The sequence below is a fragment of the Pempheris klunzingeri genome, chromosome 11 (assembly GCF_042242105.1).
Source record: "Pempheris klunzingeri isolate RE-2024b chromosome 11, fPemKlu1.hap1, whole genome shotgun sequence".
In the NCBI taxonomy this organism is placed as follows: domain Eukaryota; kingdom Metazoa; phylum Chordata; class Actinopteri; order Acropomatiformes; family Pempheridae; genus Pempheris; species Pempheris klunzingeri.
This window is the reverse complement of record NC_092022.1, coordinates 20,384,269-20,410,239: the sequence shown is the minus strand read 5'-3', so window position 1 is coordinate 20,410,239 and position 25,971 is coordinate 20,384,269. Positions and strand designations below refer to the sequence as shown.

The 25,971-nt window shown below is 41.3% G+C and overlaps 2 protein-coding genes across 2 annotated transcripts; both read left to right on the top strand.

Moving 5' to 3' along the window:
• Positions 1-572: 572 nt before the first annotated feature.
• ankrd52a (ankyrin repeat domain 52a) lies at positions 573-20,293 on the top strand. The gene is made up of 28 exons (XM_070840319.1): positions 573-718; positions 1,318-1,401; positions 1,538-1,616; positions 1,826-1,896; positions 2,104-2,304; positions 2,405-2,492; positions 2,751-2,893; positions 3,103-3,315; positions 3,910-3,988; positions 4,096-4,210; positions 4,408-4,490; positions 4,613-4,730; positions 4,828-4,896; positions 5,041-5,181; positions 5,586-5,648; positions 5,834-5,945; positions 6,235-6,306; positions 6,402-6,603; positions 7,183-7,270; positions 7,408-7,525; positions 7,890-8,109; positions 8,253-8,340; positions 8,460-8,543; positions 8,821-8,966; positions 9,143-9,225; positions 9,415-9,497; positions 9,839-9,930; positions 10,366-20,293. The coding sequence occupies exons 1-28, from the start codon at positions 692-694 to the stop codon at positions 10,635-10,637; spliced, it is 3,234 nt and encodes a 1,077-aa protein (XP_070696420.1). The 5' UTR covers positions 573-691; the 3' UTR covers positions 10,638-20,293.
• A 1,099-nt stretch (positions 20,294-21,392) lies between these two features.
• On the top strand, positions 21,393-25,946 carry rnf41 (ring finger protein 41). The gene is made up of 7 exons (XM_070839531.1): positions 21,393-21,495; positions 22,236-22,338; positions 22,445-22,560; positions 22,656-22,927; positions 23,188-23,323; positions 24,161-24,264; positions 24,376-25,946. Exons 3-7 carry the CDS (start codon positions 22,471-22,473, stop codon positions 24,728-24,730), a joined length of 957 nt encoding a protein of 318 aa, XP_070695632.1. The 5' UTR covers positions 21,393-21,495; positions 22,236-22,338; positions 22,445-22,470; the 3' UTR covers positions 24,731-25,946.
• The last annotated feature ends 25 nt before the right edge of the window (positions 25,947-25,971 follow it).

Below are 25,971 nucleotides of genomic sequence, written 5' to 3'. Positions count from 1 at the left end.
AATCCTTTTTTTAAAATGTGACACAGTGCTCGCAGTGGCTCGCCATGTCAACACAGCAAAATCCAACTGCTGTCACAAACAGCTAATAAGTACAGTAAGTATATATTATTATTTTCCCAAGCTACTGCAGCCTTTTACGATTAAATGAGACGAATACATTTATAGGAAAACGTCTTGTCTTTTTGTTATTTGGCAGCCCGTGATATAGTAGTGTAGTATAGTATGAACAGTACTTTAGCTAGCAGCTGCCGTTGTAATGTGCTGTCTATTGCGACAAATTATTCCTAAATTAAAAACAGCTCAGTGACAGTTATGTTATTTAACTTGAATTAAGAGTTATTGTAGTGCTGCACGAACGTTTCTACTGACCTCGCCGTGTCGTGCAGGCTCACATTGGCTCCCCCAGTCAGTGTAAATGCTCGGTGCTTTACAGTCTTATTCCACACAATGGCGCCATTTCACCCGGGGAGGCGAGAACAGACCGCCACGCCTGTAGGCGGACCAGCACAGCCGTAGCCCGTACCGTCAGACCAGACATAGGATACAGACAACAACAGTGACAGATCAAGACGGCATTTCTGTTTGCAACCAGCAATGGGTGTAGTCTGAAAAAGTGGATACAGTAGCGCACCGCAATATACCTCGAAGTTTTATCCTCATGAAGGAGCTCCGTCCTGGCTGAGTTTGGGAGATGGGAGTACTCAACATTGCAGACCAGGTACCCTGAAAGAAAGCGCTCCGTGTTTGTGCTGTGGCGCAGTCTATTTGCTGGGAAAGATCTGCTCTTGTGCGCAACGTACTACGTCTATTTCGCTGTACGACTTTTTTGCATACCTAGTTCATTGGTGGTCCGTGATTATTTAAATGGAAGTCGGAGTTGTAATGATGTAATTTGCGGTGGTTGGGTTTGGCCGGCGCATATGCTGTAACACGGACGGTGGTGGTGCTCTGGTGTAGGCCCTGCTCTGGGTCGGGGCCAGCTCTGTAGCAGCGTTAGCCAGCTAGAGCCGTTTGGCTAGCTGACGTAAGGAGGGAGACAAGGGCCTGTAGGCCTCAGCCTGGGCTCAGGGTATTTACTGGAGGGGAACAAGAATCACAGTCGGTTACTTAACCTTGCCGCAAACGCTCTTAACATAATATTTAACAGCATTGTAGCATATTTACCCAAGCCACAGAATAGTTGCTCTGATCTGAAAGTGATGTGCTCAGAGGAATCATTGTTGGATGGACGCATTTTGCCCCGGATCAATGTTAACTCAACATTATTGTATGCAACGTTATTGCAGCGGTAACCTAGCAGGTATTTCTGTGTTGCAGCCTCCTCTGGTCCAGGCCATCTTCAATCGTAATGCTGAAGAAGTTCAACTATTATTGCACAAAAAGGAGGATGTCAATGCACTGGTATGTGTAACGCTATGATGCATGTTGAGTTATGATGCAAAACGAGTTCATATCATGGAGGACTTGGGAGTCTTAATATTCATTAAACACAATGATTAGACATTCCTCTCCCGCTGATGGTCTTTTTATCCCTCAGGACCAAGAGCGCCGTACGCCACTTCATGCTGCTGCCTGTGTGGGTGACGTCCATATAATGGACCTCCTCATTGAATCAGGTGAGTGAGCTGTGTGCATCACTGATACTTGGCCATGTATTAGAATTTGGACTCCTGTGTTAGTGAAATGTGGTGCATACTTTATCCTTGTCACCCCAACAGACATCACGCTTCAGTGACTTCACTGTGCAGCTGTATTGCTCTTTTCTACTCTACAACATCCTTATTACCCTTTTAAAAATGTTTTTTTATAACATTTTGTCTGCCAGGTGCCACTGTAAACGCTAAAGACCATGTATGGTTGACCCCGTTGCACAGGGCGGCTGCTTCCAGGAATGAAGTAAGGATTAAATAATTTCCTTTTGCCATTTCAAAGAATCTTAATTATCTCTCAGTCAGATGACTTCATTCCCTAATTCTATTATGTATTCACCCACAGTGATTATAGATCTCATTTAGATTTATGCACCAAAATATTGTGCTGACTGAAGGAAATGCAGCAAATGATATATGCCTTAAGCTCTTATGATTGCTTCTTTCTCCCCAGAGGGCAGTGGGTCTGCTGCTGAGGCGAGGAGCAGAAGCAAACGCGCGAGACAAGTTCTGGCAGACACCGCTCCATGTGGCCACTGCCAACCGTGCCACGCGCTGCGCAGAGGCCCTGCTGACCCAGCTGAGCAACCTGAACATGGCAGATCGCACCGGCAGAACTGCCCTGCACCATGCAGCTCAGAGTGGGTTCCAAGAGGTGAGACTTGGGTTATTTGCTTCCCCTCTTTGAGGTTTCATCAAATGATGACAACCCAAGAGTGGTTGTTCTTCTACAATGTTATTTATTTATCTTACAGATGGTGAAGCTGCTGCTGAACAAAGGGGCCAACCTGAGTGCCATCGATAAGAAGGAGAGACAGCCTATCCATTGTGCTGCTTACTTGGGTAAGCAAGTTTCACGTTCGTGGCAACGCTGCACAGCACACAATGAAAATGTGTCATATAGCAGTAAATGCTCTGATTGTTCGTGGCAAGTGTTACTCAAATGAAGAGCGATAACATGGCCAAGTCACTGCGTCATAATCTGGGAATAGAAGACACTACAATCACTCTCTCTGCTTGTGTTGATTTTCGCTTTGAATCCATCAAATTGAATAGAATTCATGTCAGAGATAGGCTGAAATGTTTTTGTGTTTTCCGTAGGGCATTCGGACGTTGTGAAGTTGCTGGTGTCCCGCAGTGCAGACAAAAGCTGCAAGGATAAGCAAGGCTACACTCCTCTCCATGCTGCTGCTGCAAGTGGTCACATCGAAATTGTAAAGTACCTACTGAGGATGGGAGCAGAGGTGAGTGATTTCAAATTCTTTTTTCAATATTGATTTTTAAACTAGAAACTAACTATAAATTAAGCTGCTAAACGTGACAGAAAATTACTAATATTGTTTTTATCAATGGCTGCTGAAATTAGACATTTATTTTAAGATTTCCAGGAAACCTTGTGTTCGGGCTCCAGGCACAGTCTGATCTAGTGTCATGTTTGTGCTTTATTTGTCAGATTGATGAGCCTAATGGCTTTGGAAACACTCCGCTCCATGTGGCTTGCTACATGGGGCAGGAGGCTGTGGCTACCGAGCTGGTGAACCATGGAGCTAACGTTAACCAGCCCAACAAGTGTGGCTACACCCCTCTGCACCTGGCTGCCGTCTCCACCAACGGTGCCCTCTGTCTGGAGTTGCTGGTCAACAATGGGGCAGATGTCAACCAGCAGGTATGAAATGTGCTGAAAACTGTACAGCTTAATTTACTGACTGTGCCTCAGTTATTCCTGTTATTAGTAGTCATGTAATTTGGTGATAATGAAGTGTTTATTATATTTTTGGTTCCCATAAAAGCACAGCTATGTTAGTGTGCTACATTTTGTTTTTATTGTATTAGGCCATGATCAAAGATGTGGTTTAGTTTTTCCCACTATATTTGAAATTAGAGATTCAAAGACAAGCATGTGTTTTAGGGCTGTAGTTGTAGTCCAAAGGTAACGTATGGGGGTGGATGTGGAGAGGAAATGAGGATAATGCACATTCTATTCCTGATTATAGAGACTCTTTATCTCACACACACATTTAGCTGTCAGAAATAGCAACATTGCCATAGTATGTGTGAAAATGGAGAGATCCCTCTTCTATTTATTGCAGAGAGATCGTTCCTCTATGTGCAAACTTTAAATGTATGTTGAAGTTGAACCGATCTTCATTCCCTGTGGTTGTAGCAGCTTTCTGAAGCTTTCTCAAAAAAGTCTCATTAATCAGTGAATGTTATTCTTTGAGCTCTGAACTCCCAATTATATATTTTTTAACCTCCACAGAGCAAAGAAGGGAAGAGCCCCTTGCACATGGCAGCCATTCATGGACGCTTCACACGCTCTCAGATCCTCATCCAAAACGGTAACGATGACTGTGCTGTCTGACTGATCTGTGAGAAAGTATTGGTGCAGGCTTTCTGTCCCCCTAATGGGTTTTTGATTCACTCCTCCTTCCTTGCTTTCCATCAGGTGGGGAAATTGATTGTGTGGATAAGTATGGCAATACTCCTCTCCACGTTGCTGCTAAGTACGGCCATGAACTGCTGATCAGCACTCTGATGACCAACGGAGCAGACACGGCCAGGTATCAGGAAATCCTTAAGTGATATTAGTGATTAGTAGAATCGAGCCATGCGGTTGTAAAAACACAGTAAAATGCAGCCCTTAATAGAAAGAAGCATTCATGTTTCTCATATTGTCAGACAGTTGGGTTTAATGGGGTGACATAGATAACATATGGTTTCTAACAGTCAGTGCTCTGTGTCTATTTGGCCTTTCCAGACGTGGGATCCATGGAATGTTCCCCTTGCACTTAGCTGTGCTGTACGGGTTTTCAGACTGTTGTCGCAAGTTACTCTCCTCAGGTTTGTCTTTTTTTTTTTTTTTCATAAATGTGTGCGCTCCAATTAATTTAATCTTCTGTATCTATGTTAGTATACACTTGGACATTGCTGTTAGCACCATCTGTTCCTTCATTATCCTACAGGTCAGCTGTATAGTATAGTTTCATCTATGAGTAAGGAGCACGTACTATCGGCTGGGTTTGACATAAACACCCCTGACAACTTTGGGAGGACCTGTCTACACGCTGCTGCCTCTGGAGGGTAAGATGCTTAATCTGCTTTGTCACTGGAATATTAAAATTACTCACAATGTTTTTGTATTACATGCCATCTGTAACGTGACCATGTTTCTTTACAGAAATGTTGAATGTCTGAACTTGCTCTTAAGTAGCGGTACCGACTTGAATAAGAGGGACATAATGGGAAGGTGAGTTTCCCCACATCCTTGTTAGATGTCTGTGTTTTTTAATTTGCAGCTAATTGTACTGATGCTCTAACAGTTACTGAAGTGCCATTTTCTGGACACCTAATACACGTGACTGTATCCTCTCCCCTTGCATCCTCCCCACAGGACACCGTTGCACTATGCGGCTGCTAATGGGAGGTACCAGTGCACTGTGACCCTGGTGAGCGCTGGCGCTGAGGTCAACGAGCCTGACCAGACGGGCTGTACTCCCCTGCACTACTCTGCCGCCTCGCAAGCCTTCAGCAGGTTGGAAAACTCGTCTCTGTTGTTGTGTGTTCTGTCTGAAGCAACAGGAGCCACCAGTTTCTGTTCCAGTCTGGCAGAAAGTCAACTGTTGATCCACTGAACACTGATTGGCGGGTGGATTATGTAATTCACAAACAGTTGGTGAAGACAAAAAAAGAAAGGAAGAAAAGTTGTATTTTCTCTCAACAGTCATACTTATTATGTTTGGGCTGTTTACTGTTTCTTTTTATGTAAATGCGCTGAATAATTCAGTTCATTGTCAAATTACATTCTCTTCTGCTAGCTTCTTCTGATAGCATTGTCACTATCTAAACAACCTACCAAGGCATGATTGGTTTTGCAAGTTTATGTTATACTGATCTCATTAACGTTTATTGAATTAAAGCATTTCTTGTTTATTTCAGAGTTGATCGCCAGTTTTCTGGGAACCATCAGAATGATGAGGATGAGGCAAAGGAGTCGTACTTGTGAGTTGTTTTTTTTTTTCCTTGGCTTTCCACTCCTGCATCTGATCATGACTAATGTGATTAAGGCTTCAAATTCAATAAACTGACACAGTTTATTTGTGGAAATCATTTGTGCCTAAAGACCCCTGAATGAAAGGTGCCTGTTCTTCATACCCTCTACATTTTGTGTGGTCATTCCATAACAGCTGCCTGGAGCATCTTTTGGACAATGGTGCTGATCCATCGATGGTCAACTCAAAGGGTTACAGTGCTGTTCACTATGCAGCTTACCATGGCAACAAACAGAACCTAGAGTTGGTGAGTTTTCCTGTTTTTTAATCTGAAATCAGTCATATGTCACAAATTTCACACACTGATATTCTCAAGCAGATGTCACAAATTTGTTTGGGCAGATGTAAGACTTTCTTAGGTTACACATTTATATACTCTGGGCTCTAAATGACTGAATATATATTTCTTGATGTAATTATCAGGATCATTTTGTGCCGGCATTGCATGATGAAAAATGTTTAGGTATAGATTTTGATTGATATTAATGTGTAGCATGTTGTGTTTTAATCCGTTCCTCTTGTGGTTAATTTTTTAGCTCCTGGAGATGTCTTTTAATGCACTAGGAGACATAGAGAGCAGTATTCCAGTCAGTCCACTGCATCTAGCTGTAAGTGTCTCATATTTTATTATTTACGCTATCATATTGTAATCATCATCTTAATATTGATGAAAAGTTGTGACTGCCTTCCTCTGCTCCCTCAGGCTGATAAAGGCCACTGGCAGGCACTGCGTGTGCTGACAGAGACTGCGGCCTATGTGGATATGCAGGATGCTGCAGGCCGTTCTGTGCTCTACTTGGCTGCCCAGAAAGGCTACGCACGCTGTGTGGAAGTGCTGTTGGCTCAGGGGGCCTCGTGTCTCCTTAATGACAACCGCCTCATGTGGACTCCAATTCATGTTGCAGGTATACAGCTTTCTGCTGGAAGATTTCATGTGGCATGGCATTTTTTTATTGGTAGCTACCACCCTGAATATAGCCAAGATGTTAATTCACTCTAGTTGTACCAGGACACACAATTCTTCGGCTGGGCGCTCTGTTACAGAAAGATGTAAATAAAGTGAAAAAAAATAGATATCTAAAGGTCTAATATATAGAACAAATAAATATAAAAAAACTGAATATGATGTGATGAGCTATGACAGCAGTGAAAGGTATCGATGTAATAAAGATATATAAATGTGTGTAACATATACACAGACAGAATGAAGGCAATATACAGTCAGTGGTCAGACATTGAATGGAGGAGTTGTATGGAAATAATAAGCGTTCATGGTACAGATATTGATGTATTGGAGCCTCCAGTCATGTTTCCTTGATCTAGGATACAGACAGGAGGTCTCCCTAGGTGAACTCGGTGAATAGGTATTGTACAGATGATATGGATTGCACTTGTGTATGCTGTTTTAATTGTATGCTATATATCTATATTATATTTTTAAAATTCCCTCTTTTGTGATTTTTTTTTTTTTTTTTTCATACCAGCTGCCAATGGACACTCGGATTGCCTGCGCATGATGATTGATTATGGGGAGGAGGGGGACCTCACCAACATTGCAGACAAATTTGGCCAGTGAGTTGTTTTCTTTAAAAAGCAATGTTTCAGTTTGTACTTTCAGCTTCCAAAAACTGGCATATGCCTAAAGCTAATTTGACCAATGAACATAGAGTGAAAAACCACATCTTTTTTTGTCACTTCATCCCCCTCAGGACCCCTTTGATGCTAGCTGTTCTGGGAGGTCACACTGACTGTGTCCACTTCCTGTTGGAGAGGGGTGCCTTGCCAGATGCCAAGGACAAAAGGGGCAGCACAGCTTTGCACAGAGGGGTAAGCCAAAAACACAACATACTGCAGCCATCTGCATACTGAAGGAATGGTGTGTAAAACTCCTTTTTAAAACCCTGTTAGCATCATTTGTTTAAGAGTCTTATGGGTCAGAGCAATAGAGCTCTAGCATGTAGCCAGTTTCCTGGACAGGTATTTAGCTCAGTCATGGATTTAAAAGAAAAAAATGTATGTGGGAATAAGAAATCCCTGTTGCCTAGATCTGCTGTGATTCTGGAGTAGAATATGTAATTGAGAATATGATTTGTATCTTTAAAGTAAAGAAGTTACTATTGTTTCTTTCAGACTAAGTTGTTGTTTTTATCAGTGGAGATTGTCTCATTAGTCCTTGCTGGCCTTTGCACAGGCGGTGTTGGGCCATGATGACTGTGTGACAGCGCTGCTGGAGCACAAAGCTTCTGCACTGTGTCGGGACATCCAGGGTAGGACACCGCTGCACTACGCTGCATCCAGAGGCCACACAGAGATCCTGGCCAGTCTGGTGCAGGCCGCCATGGCAACAGACCCGCAAGATAAACTGCTGGACAACAAACAATACACCCCATTACACTGGGCTGCTTACAAAGGTTTGCTCAGTTTGATCAACTGGAAATGGCTAATCCCCAAACCTTCAATTAATCACTGTAAAGTATGTTGTCTATAATGCTGCATGTGTGTGTGTGTGTGTGTGTGTGTGTGTGTGTGTGTGTGTGTGTGTGTGTGTTTTCAGGGCATGAAGACTGTTTGGAGGTTTTACTTGAATTTAAAACATTTATCCATGAAGAGGGAAACCCTTTCACCCCCCTGCACTGTGCTCTGTGAGTATTAACATGGGATATGCTCTTGTCTTGAGATTTACTGTGTCTCAAAAAAACCGAAAACATTTGTAGGTAGAGATAAAATCAGCATTTCATTAACTCAGCCATCTTGCTTGTAGAATGAATGGCCACAGCGGTGCTGCAGAGAGGCTGCTGGAATCTGCTGGGGTCCACATGATTAACACCAGAGATGCCAAAGGAAGGTGAGAGTGCAGATCAAAAGACGACTGTGAAATTCAGATAGAAAGCATGTAATGTAGACCCTAAAGAAACAGAATTATTCGAAATTAAACAGAGCTATTACCAAACATATTTCTCATCATTGTAGAGTCAGTTGAATTACCAAAACCTATTCTGTCATCTCTCTTATTAAAGGCTCATAAATGCTTAATGCTGTATACCTAAAGCCTGCCACAGCCCCTGAACCTATAACAATAATCATATGGGCCTTGGCTGGTCTGTTTCTGTATGTGCCTGTAGGACCCCACTGCATGCTGCTGCATTTGCCGAGGATGTCGCAGGACTTCAGCTGGTGCTTCGCCATGGAGCAGAGATCAATACAGTGGACAAAAGTGGGCGCTCTGCTCTGATGGTAGCTGCTGACAAGGGACACAGTGGCACCGTGGGTAAGTCTTTGACCTGTTATTCATGTGGGATTTTTAAGAGCTAGTTGTTCTCTCAAGAATGCACAGCTGTTAGTCACTTGAATAGGTCTGTTGTGCATCTCCTCAGACTAGAATTATCAGATCAGGACATTTGTAGTTGCAGGAAATAAATGTAATTGTATTTTCGTGTCGTCCAGCTATCCTGCTTCACCGCGCCAAGGCCGACCTGACATTGCTGGATGAGAACAAGAACACTGCCCTGCACCTGGCCTGCAGCAAGGTACGCATCACAATTATCCACAACATCCTAAAGTCGAAGCTCCACTGTGCTGTGCAAGGAATATTTTTATGCTAAAACAAGAAAAAACAAATTTAAGTATAATGACGTAGCCTCTCTCTGTATGATAGCAGCTCCTGGTAGACAGAACTCCGTGCATTGTTTTCACTGTATTTATGTTTTGTCCCTCAGGCTCATGAGATGTGTGCCCTGCTGATTCTGGGGGAGATCCACAGTCCCACACTCATAAACGCCACCAACAGTGCTCTGCAAATGTGAGAAAATAGCAATATTTTATGGTATCAACAGAAGAAGGGGACAAAGAACAGAGTTCTGTGGGATTTTCTGTGATTCTATATTCCTACAAAAGCACTTTTAGGCCAGTGGCCTTAAAGATACAGGTCACGTTTGTCATTTTTAGTAATTGTGATACCTCTCCTTTGATAATTGTGTTGACTTTTTTGATGCACTGTTGTTTTACATCTGGTCACTACTCTGAGGCTGGAACCTTTAGTGAAAGGGATGTTAGTCACGGGTCTAATGTTAGAATAGCAAACTAGTCGATGAACAGCAGGTCTGCTAGCTGTCTCTCACAGTCTCCCTCATTCTCCTCCAGGCCCCTCCATCTTGCAGCACGTAATGGCCTGGCTACGGTGGTGCAGGCACTGCTGAGTAGAGGAGCCACTGTGCTGGCTGTGGATGAGGAAGGTGAGGCTTTTTCATGCATTGGTCGCCATTTCAGCTCATCCAGTCTATCAGCATCCAGGGTTATTGTTGATTTTCTGACACTGGAGTTTGTGACTTGTGACTTTAACCTTCAGATGTTGGAGCTTTATTTATGGTAAATGGGTTGAATAAGCAGAATATTTGCATCTTGGTTCTACATGTGCACTGAACCTCTTTACCAACTCCTGAGGGAAAGGTTGGCTCTTTAGCTGCCAAATGCTCCGCTATGTTCACCAGCTACTCTGCGTCTGTATTTGTCTGCTGAACTTTTTTCTTGCTGAATAATTACTAAGAGCGACATCTTTGACTCAACACATAATCATTTGATCTGTTGTTAATATAAAAGTTAGCAGGAGCAGCTTAAAAACATGTGGTTAATGTGTTTTCACTAATGTGAATGTGTCATGTGTTAATCAGGCCACACCCCAGCCCTGGCCTGTGCTCCCAACAAGGACGTGGCTGACTGCCTGGCTCTGATCCTCTCTACCATGAAGCCTTTCCCCCAGCGGGACCCTTCCTCCTGCTCCTGCTCCCCTCCCACCGTCTCCCCCTCCCCGGGTCTCAACTTGCTGAAGCACTGCGGCATCACCGCCGCCTGCACCCCCCTGCCCAGCAACGGCCTCCACAATGGCTACGTCAAAGACCGTCACGGGGCACCGGTTGGCCTGGACGGGTGTCTGTCTGAGTGAGGTCGCGCACCCCCCTCAGTCAGCTGCTGTCACCATCATCACCACCAGGGGGGGACTCCCTTTAACATGGCCCAGAGGACCAGGAGAGCACCCACCCACATGTCTGTTCTGTGTATGTATGTGTTTGTGTGTCTGTGCGTGCGTGAGTGTTTGGTCTTCTCTTGAGGTGCAGTCAAACCTAATATGCAATTAGATCCCATTCCTCCATCTCCCAGTAGTGCTTAATACGTAGAGGCGGATTGCTCTACAAGGTCACTCAGATGAAGTGTGGCATCCAAAACCAACACTAGCAATCTGGCCATCTCGAAATCATTTAACCCTTTAAAACCATGTCGACATAATTCTATAACCGACATCTAAGAGCATGGAAATCTCTGTATCCTCGACTGTCTTTCTCTTCATATCATAAAGTATAAAAGTCATATCATGTTTAATCACTTGTGGTGACCTTGTAGAGGAACACACAGCCTTCCCAAAAGAATGATCAAAGAGTTGTTTTTTTTTTATTTGTTTTTTGATTATTTTCGTTCTTTTTTTTTGGTTTTTAATTGTCCGTTTAGCCTAGATTTTTATGAAGGAACCACACAAGGGAAAATCTAAATTTTGCTTAAGAGTGCAATGCTTGTGTACTACAGTACAATCCGAAATTTGGAAAAGGGTCACAAAGATGTTAATTCCATAGTGTACTTTAAATGTACGGCCTAGAATTGTTTGGCATTTTAAGATAATTTGGTAATGCTGCTGAATACGTTAGCATGTCTCCTTCCAAAGGAGAGCCATGTTTGGATCGGCATTGTAACATCGATTTGTTCTTAATGCTGACTTCATGTTTTAAAGATGCTAAATAAGTGTTTGTTAAGCTAGAATGTTTCTAAGCATATAACTTATGACCAAAGTTGATCAACACTATTATGGCTATAAATTATTTATTTGAGATGAACTGTACTGTATAGAGAAAGACAATAGATCTTGATATACCTCGTCAACTCGTTTAGCAGCTGCTTCATCTTCACCCAGGGTCCGTAGGCCTAATGTTCTCTTTTTGTAGGACTAGAGAACTACTGTAGGATAGTGACTGACTGAGGCCTTGTTTATTTCTAGATGAAGGCTTTACTAGTAATATCTGCCAACAACACCTCATCAAAGCATCATATATCTGAGCACATAAATGAACAAGCCATTTCAATTTCTTTCCCATCTCTTTAACAGTGTTTTTTGGAAAAGATTTCAGAATTTGAATGGCCTAATTATCGAAAGAGAGCGATCAGTTTTGGTTTTAGGCATGATGTTTTTGTTTTTTTTTGTGTGTGTGTGTGTTTCTGAAGTTGAACCTGCCATTAGCATCGTGGTTTTAACAAGCTCTCACTAAAGGAGTACTTCTTGGAGCTGGCGAACTAGTCTTAAACATCTAATAGCTCATATCTCAACTTCTCAGTGGTCAACTCTGATCAATTTGAACAGATAAAGAGTATTGTCTGCTATTTTTATTGGGCAGTTTTCAATATTTTGGCCTTTTTGTTTAACGTTATTGAATAGACAATCACTGTCACAAGGGCTTTTGTTTCCCTGGAATGTGTTTGATTTTCTTTTTTTCTTTTTTATTATTTCATGAAAAATTACCTAAAGACTAAACGAATGGCTCTGTGTGTGCCGGGCATTTTACTGTCAGTGTCAACACAAATGCACTGGATTGCCTTTATGGCATCTCATGAAATGCCTTTTGACCCATGCCTTCCGTAACACATCATTTCAGTTGGATTGCGTAATGGCAGAGTATGATGAGCCCTGAGACTGATTATCTTTCCACCCTTTTGATAGCAACAGCATTGAACCACAGTTGCACCATAGAATCTAGTGGGGAAAAATGCCTGGCATACCTTTATATGTCCTAGCATTATCAATGACTAGGGAGTTGATATCCCTTGTAGAAGCGAATAGGGCTAAGAGGAAAAGGAGAGGGATCTTTGCTGAGGCCAATACCTGTTGTTTAGATTTCAGGAATAGCAGAAATCCAAATATGTGCTTTTTTGGTGTTCATTTTGATGTCTCCTCATCCCATTTCTGGTACTAAGCATACTAAAGATGATTGTATCGGACCACTAGAGCTGTTTGTGACTTTTAGATGTTAAATCTATGCTATTTTGTCTTTCTTTTTTTAGTTGTTTTTTTTTTTTTCTTTTTCTTTTTAGACCATCTGCTGGTGGTTAAATTACACTGAGTCAGATTGTTTTCATTGGTGTGATAACTTCATATCCACTGGTAATGAAGTGGCACAATTGCACACATTAGTTGACTGGATGAGAGACGAGGACCTAGAATAGGCTATGTCGTTAAATCCCCCTGCGAAAAGTCTTTTCACGTTAGTCAATTTTACTTGATTCACTAAAGCTGACCATTTCAGAGCAGTGATTTCTCAGAGTTAGCGTTGTAGATTTGTAGTTGGCATTTCAATTGACCTCCAATACTGATTGAAATGAAATGGAACCAATTGGTGATCCCCAGCCTTTGTTCTCTAGATCATTTTATTAGTTTCAGGAGAACAGTCATATGATTATTATTAATATTAGGAATTGGTACATATTTTTTTGTAATCTCAGGATCTGTGCCGAAGCAGGCAGAATTTATTAATCCAATCAGATCTCAGCAGGATGCTTATGTCTACATTTTTGTGATGGGATGTTCCATAATTTAATTCCTTTTTAACCCTAATCCCACAGCACTTAATTAGAAAGTCAAGCACGCACTTTAGTACATTCAGGTTCTAAGTGTGCAAAATAGAGCAGATGTAATGTATGTACTTATGTTTACATGCATGTGTGTTGCTGCTGAATACAGGGGGGTATGGTTGCAAAAGACAAACAAAGGCTGCAACAAAATTGTACTCAAACAATGCATTATTTAAAAAAAAAAAGGAAAAAAAAAAAGTAGTGTCTCTAAGTACTTGCGGGACAGTGTCCACTGCCCACTGACTTTTTTTGTGTTATCTATTTCTGGGCAACTGGCCCAAAAAGTGACAAGGTTACATTACCCAGCCTAATGTTAATAATACATACTCTGGCCTAAGTCACTTTAAGTCAGTCAAGTGATTCAACAGACACCTCAGGCAGGCTCCTCGAAATACTCTACATACTCTCTCTGCCATCTTGTAGGTGCTGTCTGTTTGGGCAGGGATTTTTTTTTCTCTTGTGATGTCCTTATCTGACCAGTAAATGGAGCCATTGCCCCTGCAACTACACCAGTTGCAACTGAATCCTTTTGTTGTATCACAGTATTCTTATACATGCTTTTTTTTTAATTTGTGTGTACTAGTGAGTGACTGTGCATGGAGCTAGATCACAATTTTGATAAAGTAACGGTTGAACAAGTGGAGCGTACACAATATATCTGGTGTCAGTAACGGAAAGCAATGAAAGGTCCAATTGTAGCAATAGAGAGTGTGTGTAATAGTGTGCAGCACAAATATTGCACTGCCATCCATTTAGGCCAATTCAGTAAATCATAGCATAAATGCCAATGGAAGATTTAAATGCGGGTTAGATGTTATAATCTTTGGTCACAAATAAGGCCTGTTTGCCAAAATATGTCGGAGGGGAAAACCTCTTAGTAAAGCAGCAATGGATTTATGCATATGTTCAAGCAGTTTACAGTCTGACCATCAAATCTGAGCCATGAATTTTCTGACTGAAATGAATGTAGGGTCAGTTTAGAGCAGGACGATTTGCTTTCTCCCGACTTTAAACTGTTGCTCTTCATTTGTCTTGCGTAGATATGATTATAAAGGTAGCATGTAATAATAACCTAATTCTCAACATATTATACAGTATGTGTAGTAGTCTTCCTGCATCGAGGGTCTGGATAGGGTTTTTTTGGCATTATTGTTGGAGTATAGGCCTGCTGTTGTGTAATATCACTCTTCTTTCTCTATACATATGTGTTTGTGTGGAGTGTAGCCTACAAGGTAAACAGAGGACAAGAGTTCAGATGAATTTAACATTCATTTTCATCCATTCCATTGAGATTGCCTTACAGTACAGTAAAACAAGAGGGACAAAAAGGTCTACAGTAGACATGATCACACATACTCGTAAATAGCCTATATTTGACAGAAATGCACCTAAGCTACACCCATTTAGTGCCATAGAAACCTTTATTTGCCTTTAGACATAAATCATACTTACTTGGTCAGTAACTTATTCAGAAGTAGGCAGGATGATTACAGTTTTGTTTTTGAAGTTGCATGTCTTTTCACCAATTATACAAGTCAAAGAAAAACTATATAAATATTTGCATGGGATATTAGTACTTAAATGCAAGTATTCTGTTAAAATTTGGTGTTGGTAGAAGTCTATTGTATAATTGGACACTTTTGAAGAATATAGTTAGTCCCTTTGGTATTGGCAAAGCAATCCCTAGGTTGTGTTTGTTTAAGAGGATGGTTTATAATGTACGTGTTACCAGGAAAAAAAACAAAAAAACATTTTTGATGTCCAAAAAAACGCATGGTATATACAGTATAGAATTGATTTGCCTCAATGGATGTCTCGGTTCTTACTTGAAGTAAATGGCAAATTTCAATTCAACTCTGATCCACTGTTGAGCCTTTTGCCTTAAAAGCTGAAAAAGTAAACGATACCTGGCAGTACCTGATAAGTTGCATCACCTGTAGAGTTATGCTACTTGGCTGGAATGCTAAAAGAAAAAAAATCTTGACTAATTTTGGTCTTACAGACATCTCTGGGTGTCGAGAAGCACACAAATCAATTGAGGTAGCACATAGCTCAAGGTTGCCATGGTGCAGAGATTGTTCTGAGAGGTTAGGATATCGCCATATTTGCCACTGTGAATGAATGAATTCAGAATTCACTCGTAAACAATCAGCTTTGGCCTCTCTGTCATCCAGGGCCAAAGGACACTGGGGATAAAAGTGGTGTACCTCAAAAAATATTGATGGAAAGGAAATTCTTATGAAAAATGCTTGTACAGCTATGCTAACAAAGAGTTAAAATCTTGTGATCCATCTTGTCGTGGGTAGTGTAATCCTGCTTAAACCAGCCTAAATCAGAGATGTGTCTATGCGGAAGTGTTAGATTAGTGTCGGCTGATGTCTCATGTTTCCTACCTTACAAAGGGGCAGCCAACTGCACCTTGTACTTTTTATTGGACCTGCAGTTTTACCTCATCAGTGATATTTTGTGTGACGACGCTGACATTTATCCTCTGTGATTTCTTCCCGTTTTTCCTGATGCCAGTCGTGTAGATTTTCTCTCTTAATAGTGTGTGTGAGTGACTTCAATATATGCATGTCGAACCGAAACATGCACAAGTCCCTTTTTTTTTTTTTTTTTAGAACTGAGATGCATAGTTACCCTGTTTCAGCGTGTTTCTCTTCATTACAACCGATACAACAGATGAGTCTGTTATCTGGTGCAGGTCATATAGGGGGAAGGGTACAGTCTAATTCTTGGTGGGAAATGAAGGTAGCTATGAAACTTTACCTCTGTAAGTCAAAACAATACAATTTTACTGTATGACTAATGCTAGTTTGACCGCCTTCCCTGCCTCAACACTTGGTTATTAATCCCCCCCCCTCCCACCAATAGGACCTGTGTAATATCGAGCACAGTGGTGGCATGGTGCCTTTTATCTGTTACTACCGAAAGGTACGGTCTTCCATTTGTATTTCCCAGAAGCCTTAGAATGGGAAAAAGAAATTACACTGAACGTACACGACAACAGTAGATGGGCTCATATTCCCTCTGAGCGTGATTACTTCAACCCTATGTGATCTGAGTTATAAGAGAAAAAAGCCTAAATACACTCCTCCTGCATTAGTCTGGATTTCGTGATGCATTTCCAGCGACTGAGTGCTCCCTTTTGGGCGGCACAATAAATTGCACAGTACGGATGCGATTTAGGGCACATCAAACAATTAACAGAAGAGAGGATCAGTAGTATGAAAGCACAAATCCAAAGAAGGCACCTCGTGGCTCAGTTGGCTCTCCCAACACCAAGGAGTGAAGGAGCCTATAGACCAAATTTAGGCAAAGGCGAGAGGAAAAACATCCAGCTCCTCTGAGTGCGGAGAACTTTGAGGTTTGATTGTCAGTAACACATTAACTGTAGAAAGACCATTGTCTGGGATTTCAAAGCTTCTTTCTGATTGTTCTTCTAACTCTCTTCGGTATTCATCGTTGATTAGTAACCTCACAATACAAACCAAGTCGCGAAATGACGCTGTACCTGCATTCAAGATCAAGTTTAGGCAAACTGTTTGTTGTGACTGTGTTGCAGTTTGATTGTAGAGATTTGTTTTGTGTTCTGTAGGGATAGACTGACCACAAGTAGGGTTGCAGTAGTAGCTGTGTGCAGTGTTAATAACGGTGTGATCATACTATAGAAGTGATGTAACATTTGTTGTCCTACCACGACATTAAGGCATGAATCATCATCTCTCAAGCTGACCTCGTTTGAAATAGACAAAAGATAAAAGTGCAATAACCTTTTGTTTATCATTGCTTCCTCGGTTGGAAATAATAATTTAAAAAAAAATCTTATTTAATATGCCCTTTTTGTTAACACCAAAAGTCACTCATCTGTAGCAAATTAAGGATTTCAAGTGGTCCTCTTTTTGTATTCAGAGAGGTGGCGTTTGATAGTGGAGTGTTTGATATTCCATTCTTAAAACTGTGATCAATGTCCAACTTTAAAAGCTGCCTGCTCAGAGAAAGGACTGTGCACAAGTTGACTGATAGAATTGAGTAGGTGCGTATATATATATATATATATTATTTTTTTTCCTTATTATTATGGATGGACTTTGATGGTATTGTAGTTTGGACTTCTGGTTTATAGCCGGTAGACATGTTCATTTGCATGTGTAGATGTGTATATGCATCCTCTTCCTCCTTGAATGAAAAGTTTTCTCAAAAATATTTAGACCTGCTGTCAGTGATGTATGCGGATAAAAGGAAATATGAAATGCCTTATATTTGTTTTCAATGTTAAGCATTAAGGGTTCTTGCGTGTCCCTCCCTTTTCAGCGTGTAGCCTAAAGCTTGTACAGTTAAGAAACTCATGAGATTTATATCTACTGTATAGCCTACGTGTTTTCAGAATTTGTTACTTGGAGATCCTGTGATTGTGGTTTTCAGAGAAACATTCCCCTTGAAAGTGCCGTTTGTTTTCACCAGCAGAAGATGCGTCTTGGGGGGGAAAATGTCTTTACAGGAAGGAAAACAAAACACTTTTCCAGTGTTTACCGTTGAACCTGTTGAACTGAATGACACAAAGTATTCGTGCAGGTGAAATAAGGCAGCAATCTTCTGATGGAGCACCTTATCGACTTGCTCCTTCTGTGAGCCCACGATGGAAGTAGTCTCACACCAAGCTTGGTAACTCTAAAGCAGAGCCATATCAGAGAATTTGCCCATTAGGAGCCCCCTTGAATGTGCTATTAGGAATAGCCTACTGTAGGAAAGGATGTATACTGCATGTTCTGTGACATTTTAGTTGTGGTAGTCCCTTTCATGTTTTTATTTTTAGTCCACTTCACTGTAGATGTTGCCACCTCATTGCAACTCCCAAGCTATTAACAATCCTCTCACAACTGGACTTAAAGCAGGCATTGATCGCTGCCGAGGCAGCCTTAATTCATTGCAAATTAAGAAAGAGAAGAAGAAAAAAAAAGAGTTGATAGATAATGGGTTGCCTGTTTTACTTTGAGTGGCTTATCTGGGGAAATAAAAGAAGGAGCCCTCATCATGAGGGGAAGGACTCTGAATCAGGGCATGTGATGAGTTACAATCAAATAGTTTCACAGTGCACCTTCACTAAAAAAAAAAAAAAAAAAAAAATTACAAAAAAAAGTTGGCTCGTCCACCCAACATTCCAAAGTCGAATTCATTTCCCACAGTCCTGTCCCCGCTGATTGAGGAAATCTTTTTGCTTTGCTGGTGAATGAAGTGGGCATGTGTGTTAATGACAGGGTTCCCTATTTAGCCTAACGCTGATTACCTCATTTACAAATCTGCAAATATACTACTCTACTGTGTGTAAAGGAGTCAATGCCATCACCAGCAGCGTGGTCTCTAGACCTGTGATGACGACAGGACCAATGAAGTTACTCTGTTGAAATTAGCCAATTTTAGAATGCGACCAGTCTGGAAATATAGGGTTACGACACTATTTGAATATTTTGTAAGGCAGAAAGGGCCTCTAAGATTTCTTCAGTTAGTAAATCACCGCAGCTGCTACGCCAGCCTGCGTCTGGAGCCGTCAGGAAAGCGGCAGATACGACTTAGAGATGTTAATTTGGTGCTGAAATCAATACGGAACGTTATTTTTGAAGATAAAAGTTGAAAGCCCAACTTTACAGTCACGCACGGCTCCCTTAGACGCCGACTGGAATCGCAGCTGTTGGCACTAGCGTGGTTCAAGAAGTCGAGCCGAAGCCTGGCGTCTCTCACGATTATTTAAGTGAACGATCATGTTAGCATCACTTGCTGTTTTTCAGTAGCATTTCTCCTACCTCCTTGTTTTGCAGCCTTGAGTATTGTTTGTCTCGCCACCTGTTCTGACAGAAAAAAAGAAGGAAAAAAAAAAAGTCTATTCACAATACGGGAATACAGATTTATCATAAGCAATGGTAGTTATACATAAAAAGTGTGCTTGGTTGTGCTGTATGTGTATATGTCTATTTGACGTTGAAAAAAAATATTTATGAGAAGCATTTATACGACAAAATACCACTGGAATGTGAAGCCAGACAATGTTATGATGCAGATTATGATGATAGTCTATCCCCTTTAACATTCAGTGGCGAATGGTCAGAGGATTCATCTTTTTCAAGATAAATAACCATGCATTGGCTTTTTTTTTTTTTCATTTTTTAAACACCATTGATTTCTTTGGTTTCCTCTTGTGCGTATACTTCCCTGTCTAGCCCTATAGTATACATTTTTTTTCAACGTTTACAGTTTCATTCTGGGTCAGCCATCGATTGCCCTGCAGTTGTAACGATACCACAGGTTGTCACAAGGAAGATAGTAAGGTGGATTTGTAATTCTGTATGAGGGCAAATTTGAGACCCTCGAGCCGTATGCCTTCGAATCCATCTGTCCACTCCGAACCAAATTCTGCTACATAGGCGTCTGTCTCCACACTGCCCCGACATTTTACGTTAAGTCTGACTACAAGGGGTACAGGACAAGGTGAAAGGTTTGAGGTTTTCTGACCAGGGCCCCCCACCCATCCACCGCCCCCTCCCGCTCACCCACCCACCCACCCATGCCTAATCCAGGACAGGACCAGCCCCACTCCCCAGCTGCCCACCCACCGTCTCACCTAAACCTCAAGCCATTCATTTTTCTGTTTTTGTTTTTTCGACAATGCAATCCTGAAAGCACTTTGCCTTGTTATTCCTTTGTGTGAACATGTGAATGATGATTTGTTACAAAAATGTTAAATATGTAAAAGATCATTCACTGTTTTGGAAAAACCTGCATCTGTCTTTCTGACGTTAAAAGAAAAAAAAAAAACAATTTAGTGACATTAAACCTGAATCTATTTTATAAAATGTTTGCTGCAGCCAATTGGTCTTGTCATTCAGTATTGTGGCTTAGGGTTGTTTGTGTTCAATAAAGTGCTATTGCTAAATATGTCCCGAGTCTGCAGTGATTTCTTGACAATCAATGTTTCAGCGTCTCCTGTTAATCACAATTATGTGTTACCACAAATTGAATCTTCATTTCAAAGACTGTCACAACTGAACGAGATACTTGTTTCATGTCTGTTTAACTTCACTCAGACGAGGAACTGAGAAGATCTTGAGTGGATTTGCCAAAGGAGAGCGTGTGCTGCAGCTCTGCTTAACCTCATTTAGTAGTGCCGCAGGGTGTGTGTCAGCAGGATCATAACTTTCAAGAATGTTTACTGAATCGACATGCAGGACTAAAACAGTTCAAACTTGAAGTCCATGCTTTCGTTTCCAATGTAATATTTCTCCTACATTAAATAGATAGATAGACTTTTATTGATCCACCATAGGGGGAAATTCACATGTAAATAGTTTAATAAAATACTGATGCATACACCTGACGATAATTGAATAGTACAGTGAATGAAAACTGCCATACACCACATGGGTGTTAGGCCCATATAGGATTACAAAAGACTAGTAGCATTATATACAGAGGCAACAGAAAATAACATAAAGGATTACTTAAACAGAAAGACATTTAAATATTGCAACAATTGTGCATTAACTATTCTAGTTGTACCACTGCTTGGGGCTGGTTTTCAGTTTCAATGCAGCCTCATTGTCTGATAGGAGTGCTAATGTGATGTGACAGTATTGGTTTGTTATGTGTTGGAACATGCATTCACACTGGTGGTGTGTGATGATGACTCATTCTCAATGTGCTCCTCCTTCAGCTGAGCCATATCGACAGATAGAGTCTGCATGCAGTGCGCTGAATTCCACATTTCATTCAGATTGTGGAGTTACACCAGTATTGTTTTGCTGATACAATTATTATTATAATTTTTATCTCATTGTGTTTATCATATAGGCCTTTAAATGAATATTTTAGCTCATTCTTGGAGAGAGAGAGAGAGAGAGAGAGAGAGAGAGAGAGAGAGAGAGAGAGAGATAGATAGATAGATAGATAGATAGATAGAAAGACTTCACGGACCAATCAAAAGCCCCTGCTGTACGTCATGACGTTACCACCCGCCTGCGTGTTGACGACACAGAAGTGTAGGATGTAGCACAGGACGTGGCTAGCGAGCTAGTAGTCACAGTAGGACGTCTGAAAATACACAAATATCGTGATTAGGATTTGTTTTACTACATGTGCAAGTAAGTATATCAGTCAATTAAAATGTTTTCTTCTGATATGGCTGATTGTAAATAACCATTTGTCGGTGTAGTTTGTCCAGACTGGGGTCTGTCTGGTTAGCTCGATGGCTAACATCCAGGGGAAACCAACGGTACCGTGGGCGCTATCAGTGCTACCCAGTTAGCAAGCGTTAGCCACATTTAATTCATGGCGACCAAGCTATGATGACATCTGGACTCCAGCACTGGGGTATTTGTTCAAGATCGTTCCAGTTTAGCTCATTACAAACCCAAAGACATTGCGATGTAGTTTAATGTTCACCGCGATACAACATCGTACACGTAGCATACGTTAGCATGGACTGTTAGCTTGCTTGCAAGGCATGCTGAGTGCGATGGGAGAAAACGGATCTGTAAATCGCCTCCAGACCGGTATGTGCTGCTTTCACTGAAATTAGGTCAGCCACCAGTCAGCTGGGACAACAGGATGCTCTCCTCAGATGTTGGAGCTCGGCTGGTGCAGATTCACACGTCGAGGAAAACAACACGACGTTGCAGATCAATGACACTGCTTTTTAATTCTCTGTGTATAAATATAGCTGTGTCCTCATATTTCTTGAGTCATCGTGCCTTTTACTAATTTGCCTCTAATAATGAGACTTTGCTTATGACGAGGATGCTTGAAAATCAGTGGTATATCGACCAAAAGTGTTTTGAAAGCTAAATAACCAGTGTGAATAACAACATGATTTTTTTTGCAGGGAGTGTCTGCGTCTCTTTCGGCAGACAGATTATTTCTGCCAGATGTGACATATCAGCTTTACCTCAGCTGAATGGAAGCATTTGAGGCCTTTTGTGAGTGAGGTAGGCTCAAAGTATTTATATATATACATATATATATATATGTGAAACATCTGCACTCAAATGTAGTTATCAAGGAGTCTAATTTGCTTGCTTGTGTGTTGCTCAGGAGGTTGTGGGTCCCAGTAATGTACCATGGGGTACGACGTTACGAGGTTCCAAGGGGAGGTGGATGAAGACCTGCTGTGCCCAATATGTAGTGGAGTGCTTGAAGAACCGGTGCAGGTAAGTCTCTGTCTGAAAGATCTCCCACATTATATATTGCCGTTTTTCAAGTCTTTGATTTATTTTTGAGTTCTGTGTCCTCATTTTCATTCCAGGCTCCACACTGTGAGCATGCATTCTGCAATGCCTGTATAACACAGTGGTTTGCCCAGCAGCAGATTTGCCCTGTTGACCGCACAGTAGTGACGCTAGCTCACCTCCGACCTGTGCCGCGCATCATGCGCAACATGCTGTCCAAACTTCAGATCAGCTGCGACAATGCGACTTTTGGCTGTACAGCCACATTGCGGCTGGACCAGCTGCAGTCACATCTCAAGGACTGCGAACACAACCCCAAAAGGCCTGTCAACTGTGAGGAAGGATGTGGGTCAGTGGCTTCCATTTGGCAGAAAATGTACACTGCATTGCCACTGTTGATTGCATTGCAGATGAATTTTTCATCAATCTTTAGAGTCAGAACCTAAACTCAAGGCTTTACAAGTCTCCAGTGATGTGTGTGGCTCATCAGATCACAACATTTGTTCAGCCAAACTGAATATGGATAATAATCACCAATAAATGTTTTCAAGTGTTTGATCTGTCTTCAGTATGGTATCAAATGCTCTATTATGTCCCTCACTCTTGCAGGCTTGAGATGCCCAAAGATGAGCTACCCAACCATAACTGCATCAAACACTTGCGGAGTGTCGTCCAGCTGCAACAGACAAAGATTTCAGAGCTGGAGAAAACTGTGGCAGAGCATAAACACCAGCTGGGGGAGCAAGTAAGAACCATGACTGAGTTGATTTTCCTGCTTATTGATGTGTTAGCTAGACTTTAAGGGCTTAGCCTTGACAAATATTGTTTACAGTTGTCTGTGGGACAGTCATAGAAGTAACCAAGAACCTATTTTGTTCCCCTAACAACCACTTTATTATTTTTGGTGTTTATAGAGTTGTCTACTGAGTAGTTACTATAATTTAGTTTCAATTTCTAAAGTGCTTTTTGGGTTTATTAGTGTTCAACCTCTGGGTACAGGTTATGATTTTTGTTTTGGTAAATGTTTGTCTGACCAGTGTGATGATGTTGTGGTACGGGATGGTGTGGGTGCATGTCTCTGTATACTTTCTGTTTGTGCTTGCAAGTGTAAACCTCACTTCTGTGAGGTACACATTTCTAAGAGTGGTATAGATTTGGTATATTAGTTTTTTTATGTGACTTGAAATCATTCAGAGTCGTTGTTTAGCACTTCAGTTGAACACAATGAAGTATTTAAGGTCCTTTGCTGTGTGCTGCGTCATTTGGACATGGAACCACAATCCCCTGATACAAGAGTTTTCTCATGATATTGTTACAAAGAATGAATAGCAGAACATTTTTCTATAATTGTTACATAACCCTGAAGCTGAGATGATTGAGGATCAGTAGTCAAAAATCCAGTAAAAATGAGTTAAGGGCAGAATACTGGATCCAAAGTAATTGCTAGAAATATTTTACATTCTGAGACGTGGATTCCTTCAAGGCTGCCACCAGACCGTTTAATTGCCTGGTTATAAATTCCTGTTTAGCTTCAGGAGATTTTGTGAAATCACTCTCTGAAGTTGATGCTTTTAATTTCCAGAAACGGGACATTCAGCTGCTAAAAGCCTACATGAGAGCAATCCGCAGCGCTAACCCCAACCTGCAAAACCTCGAGGAGAGCATCGAGTACAATGAGATCTTGGAGTAAGTGAAAGTTCATCTACTCTCCTGCTTGGAGATTCTGGTATCTACTCTGTCAGTGAGCTGCAGATCGGTCTCTAATTTTCTCATGGTTTACAATTCATCTTTCCGCAGGTGGGTGAACTCCATGCAGCCTGCCAGAGTGACCCGCTGGGGCGGTATGATCTCTACTCCTGACGCTGTGCTCCAGGCAGTCATCAAACGTTCCCTCATCGACAGCGGCTGTCCTCTTTCAATTGTGAACGACCTGATCGAGAACGCCCACGAGCGTAACTGGCCGCAGGGACTGGCCACGCTCGAGACACGGCAGATGAACAGGCGCTACTATGAGAACTACGTTGCCAAGCGTATCCCTGGCAAGCAGGCGGTGGTGGTGATGGCCTGTGAGAATCAGCATATGGGGGAGGATATGATCCTGGAGCCCGGCCTGGTCATGATCTTTGCGCACGGAGTGGAGGAGATCTTATAACTGTACAGCTAGCGGAGCTGATCCAGAGACAAGTGGGGACGTTTGCCTGGGGGTTTGCTGTGACGAGCAGGTTTTTCCTAAAATCTGGCTTATCTGAAATAAAATCTTATAAGAGGCTCACTCCTAAGCTTGATACCAATGCCTTAAAGTAAGGACAAATATATTGTGAACCTGTCAAATAGAAACTTAATCTGACTGATATCTAAGATAAAAGGTGAAATGTGATGTTTACAAGGTTTATATTTGGTGCATTATAGAATCTGATTGTTCTGCTCCATGTCCTAATATAGTAATAAGCTTGAGCCCCCGTTTAATGTCCTCAGTTGTACAAATGCTTGTAAATACAAATACTATATTGAATTATAAATGTCATTCTCTTATTCCTCTCACTGTAATTAGATCGTGATTTTTTTATTTTTTTTTTCTTTCTTTCTGTTTCTGTCAGCCTGTGTTACTGTCGGCAGGGACGTTGACTCGGAAGATTTTTCGCGTGCTTGCTTTAGTATTTAGTTTTCTGTGAATATTTCACAAGACATTGTGCTTCTCAGTTTAGATCGTCTAAACCCTCTGTGCCATTTGTTTTATTTATTGTGTTGCCTTTTACACAAACATGCTTGAAGATGTTACCATTCGATGTATGGAAATCTGCCTTTTTTTTTTCGGTGCATTTGAAGTTCATTGCAGGAAGATAATTGATTTTGTGTTTTCTTTGTTGCCTCAGTTGTGTGTGTATGTGTATATATAGTCTGTACGTTGGGTCCAGTTGAAGTGTTAAATATGAAGTTTAACATCTGGGATTTAACTATGTATAGTGAGTTTTATTTGGCAAATCCTAATGGGCCGTTTGATATGTTAGGTGATCCTCACGTCTCTTTCTGATGATTGAAATATAGACTAGGATCTTCTCATTCTTCACAGTTAGCAAACATCTGTTCACTGGCATTTCACTGAAAACCATAGCTTAGAGATTGTAAAAATATTTGTAAAGTCACAGTTATGGCTTTTGAGAGGTAAAATGTTTCACCATTAGTTACTTATTGCTGTAGTAAGACAAACAAGACTTCAGACGTCCGCTATAAAAGCCCACACAAGTGCAGTAAACCGATAAGTTTGGGTTGTGCCCTTTCTTATTTTCCCTGTTAATGTTTTTGTTTGTTTTGTGTCTGTTATGTACCGTGATGTACAGACAAGAAAGTAATAAAAAATGTCAAACTTCTTCCCAAAAGAATGTGTTTCCTCAC

Coding starts and splice junctions, on each gene's coding strand:
- ankrd52a (XM_070840319.1), top strand. CDS start 692: ATGGGAGTACTCAACATTGCAGACCAG. Junction 7,271..7,407: donor ATTGCAGACAAATTTGGCCA/GTGAGTTGTTTT, acceptor CATCCCCCTCAG/GACCCCTTTGATGCTAGCTG. Junction 8,544..8,820: donor ACCAGAGATGCCAAAGGAAG/GTGAGAGTGCAG, acceptor ATGTGCCTGTAG/GACCCCACTGCATGCTGCTG.
- rnf41 (XM_070839531.1), top strand. CDS start 22,471: ATGGGGTACGACGTTACGAGGTTCCAAGGGGAGGTGGATGAAGACCTG. Junction 22,561..22,655: donor TGCTTGAAGAACCGGTGCAG/GTAAGTCTCTGT, acceptor TTTTCATTCCAG/GCTCCACACTGTGAGCATGC. Junction 22,928..23,187: donor AACTGTGAGGAAGGATGTGG/GTCAGTGGCTTC, acceptor TCACTCTTGCAG/GCTTGAGATGCCCAAAGATG.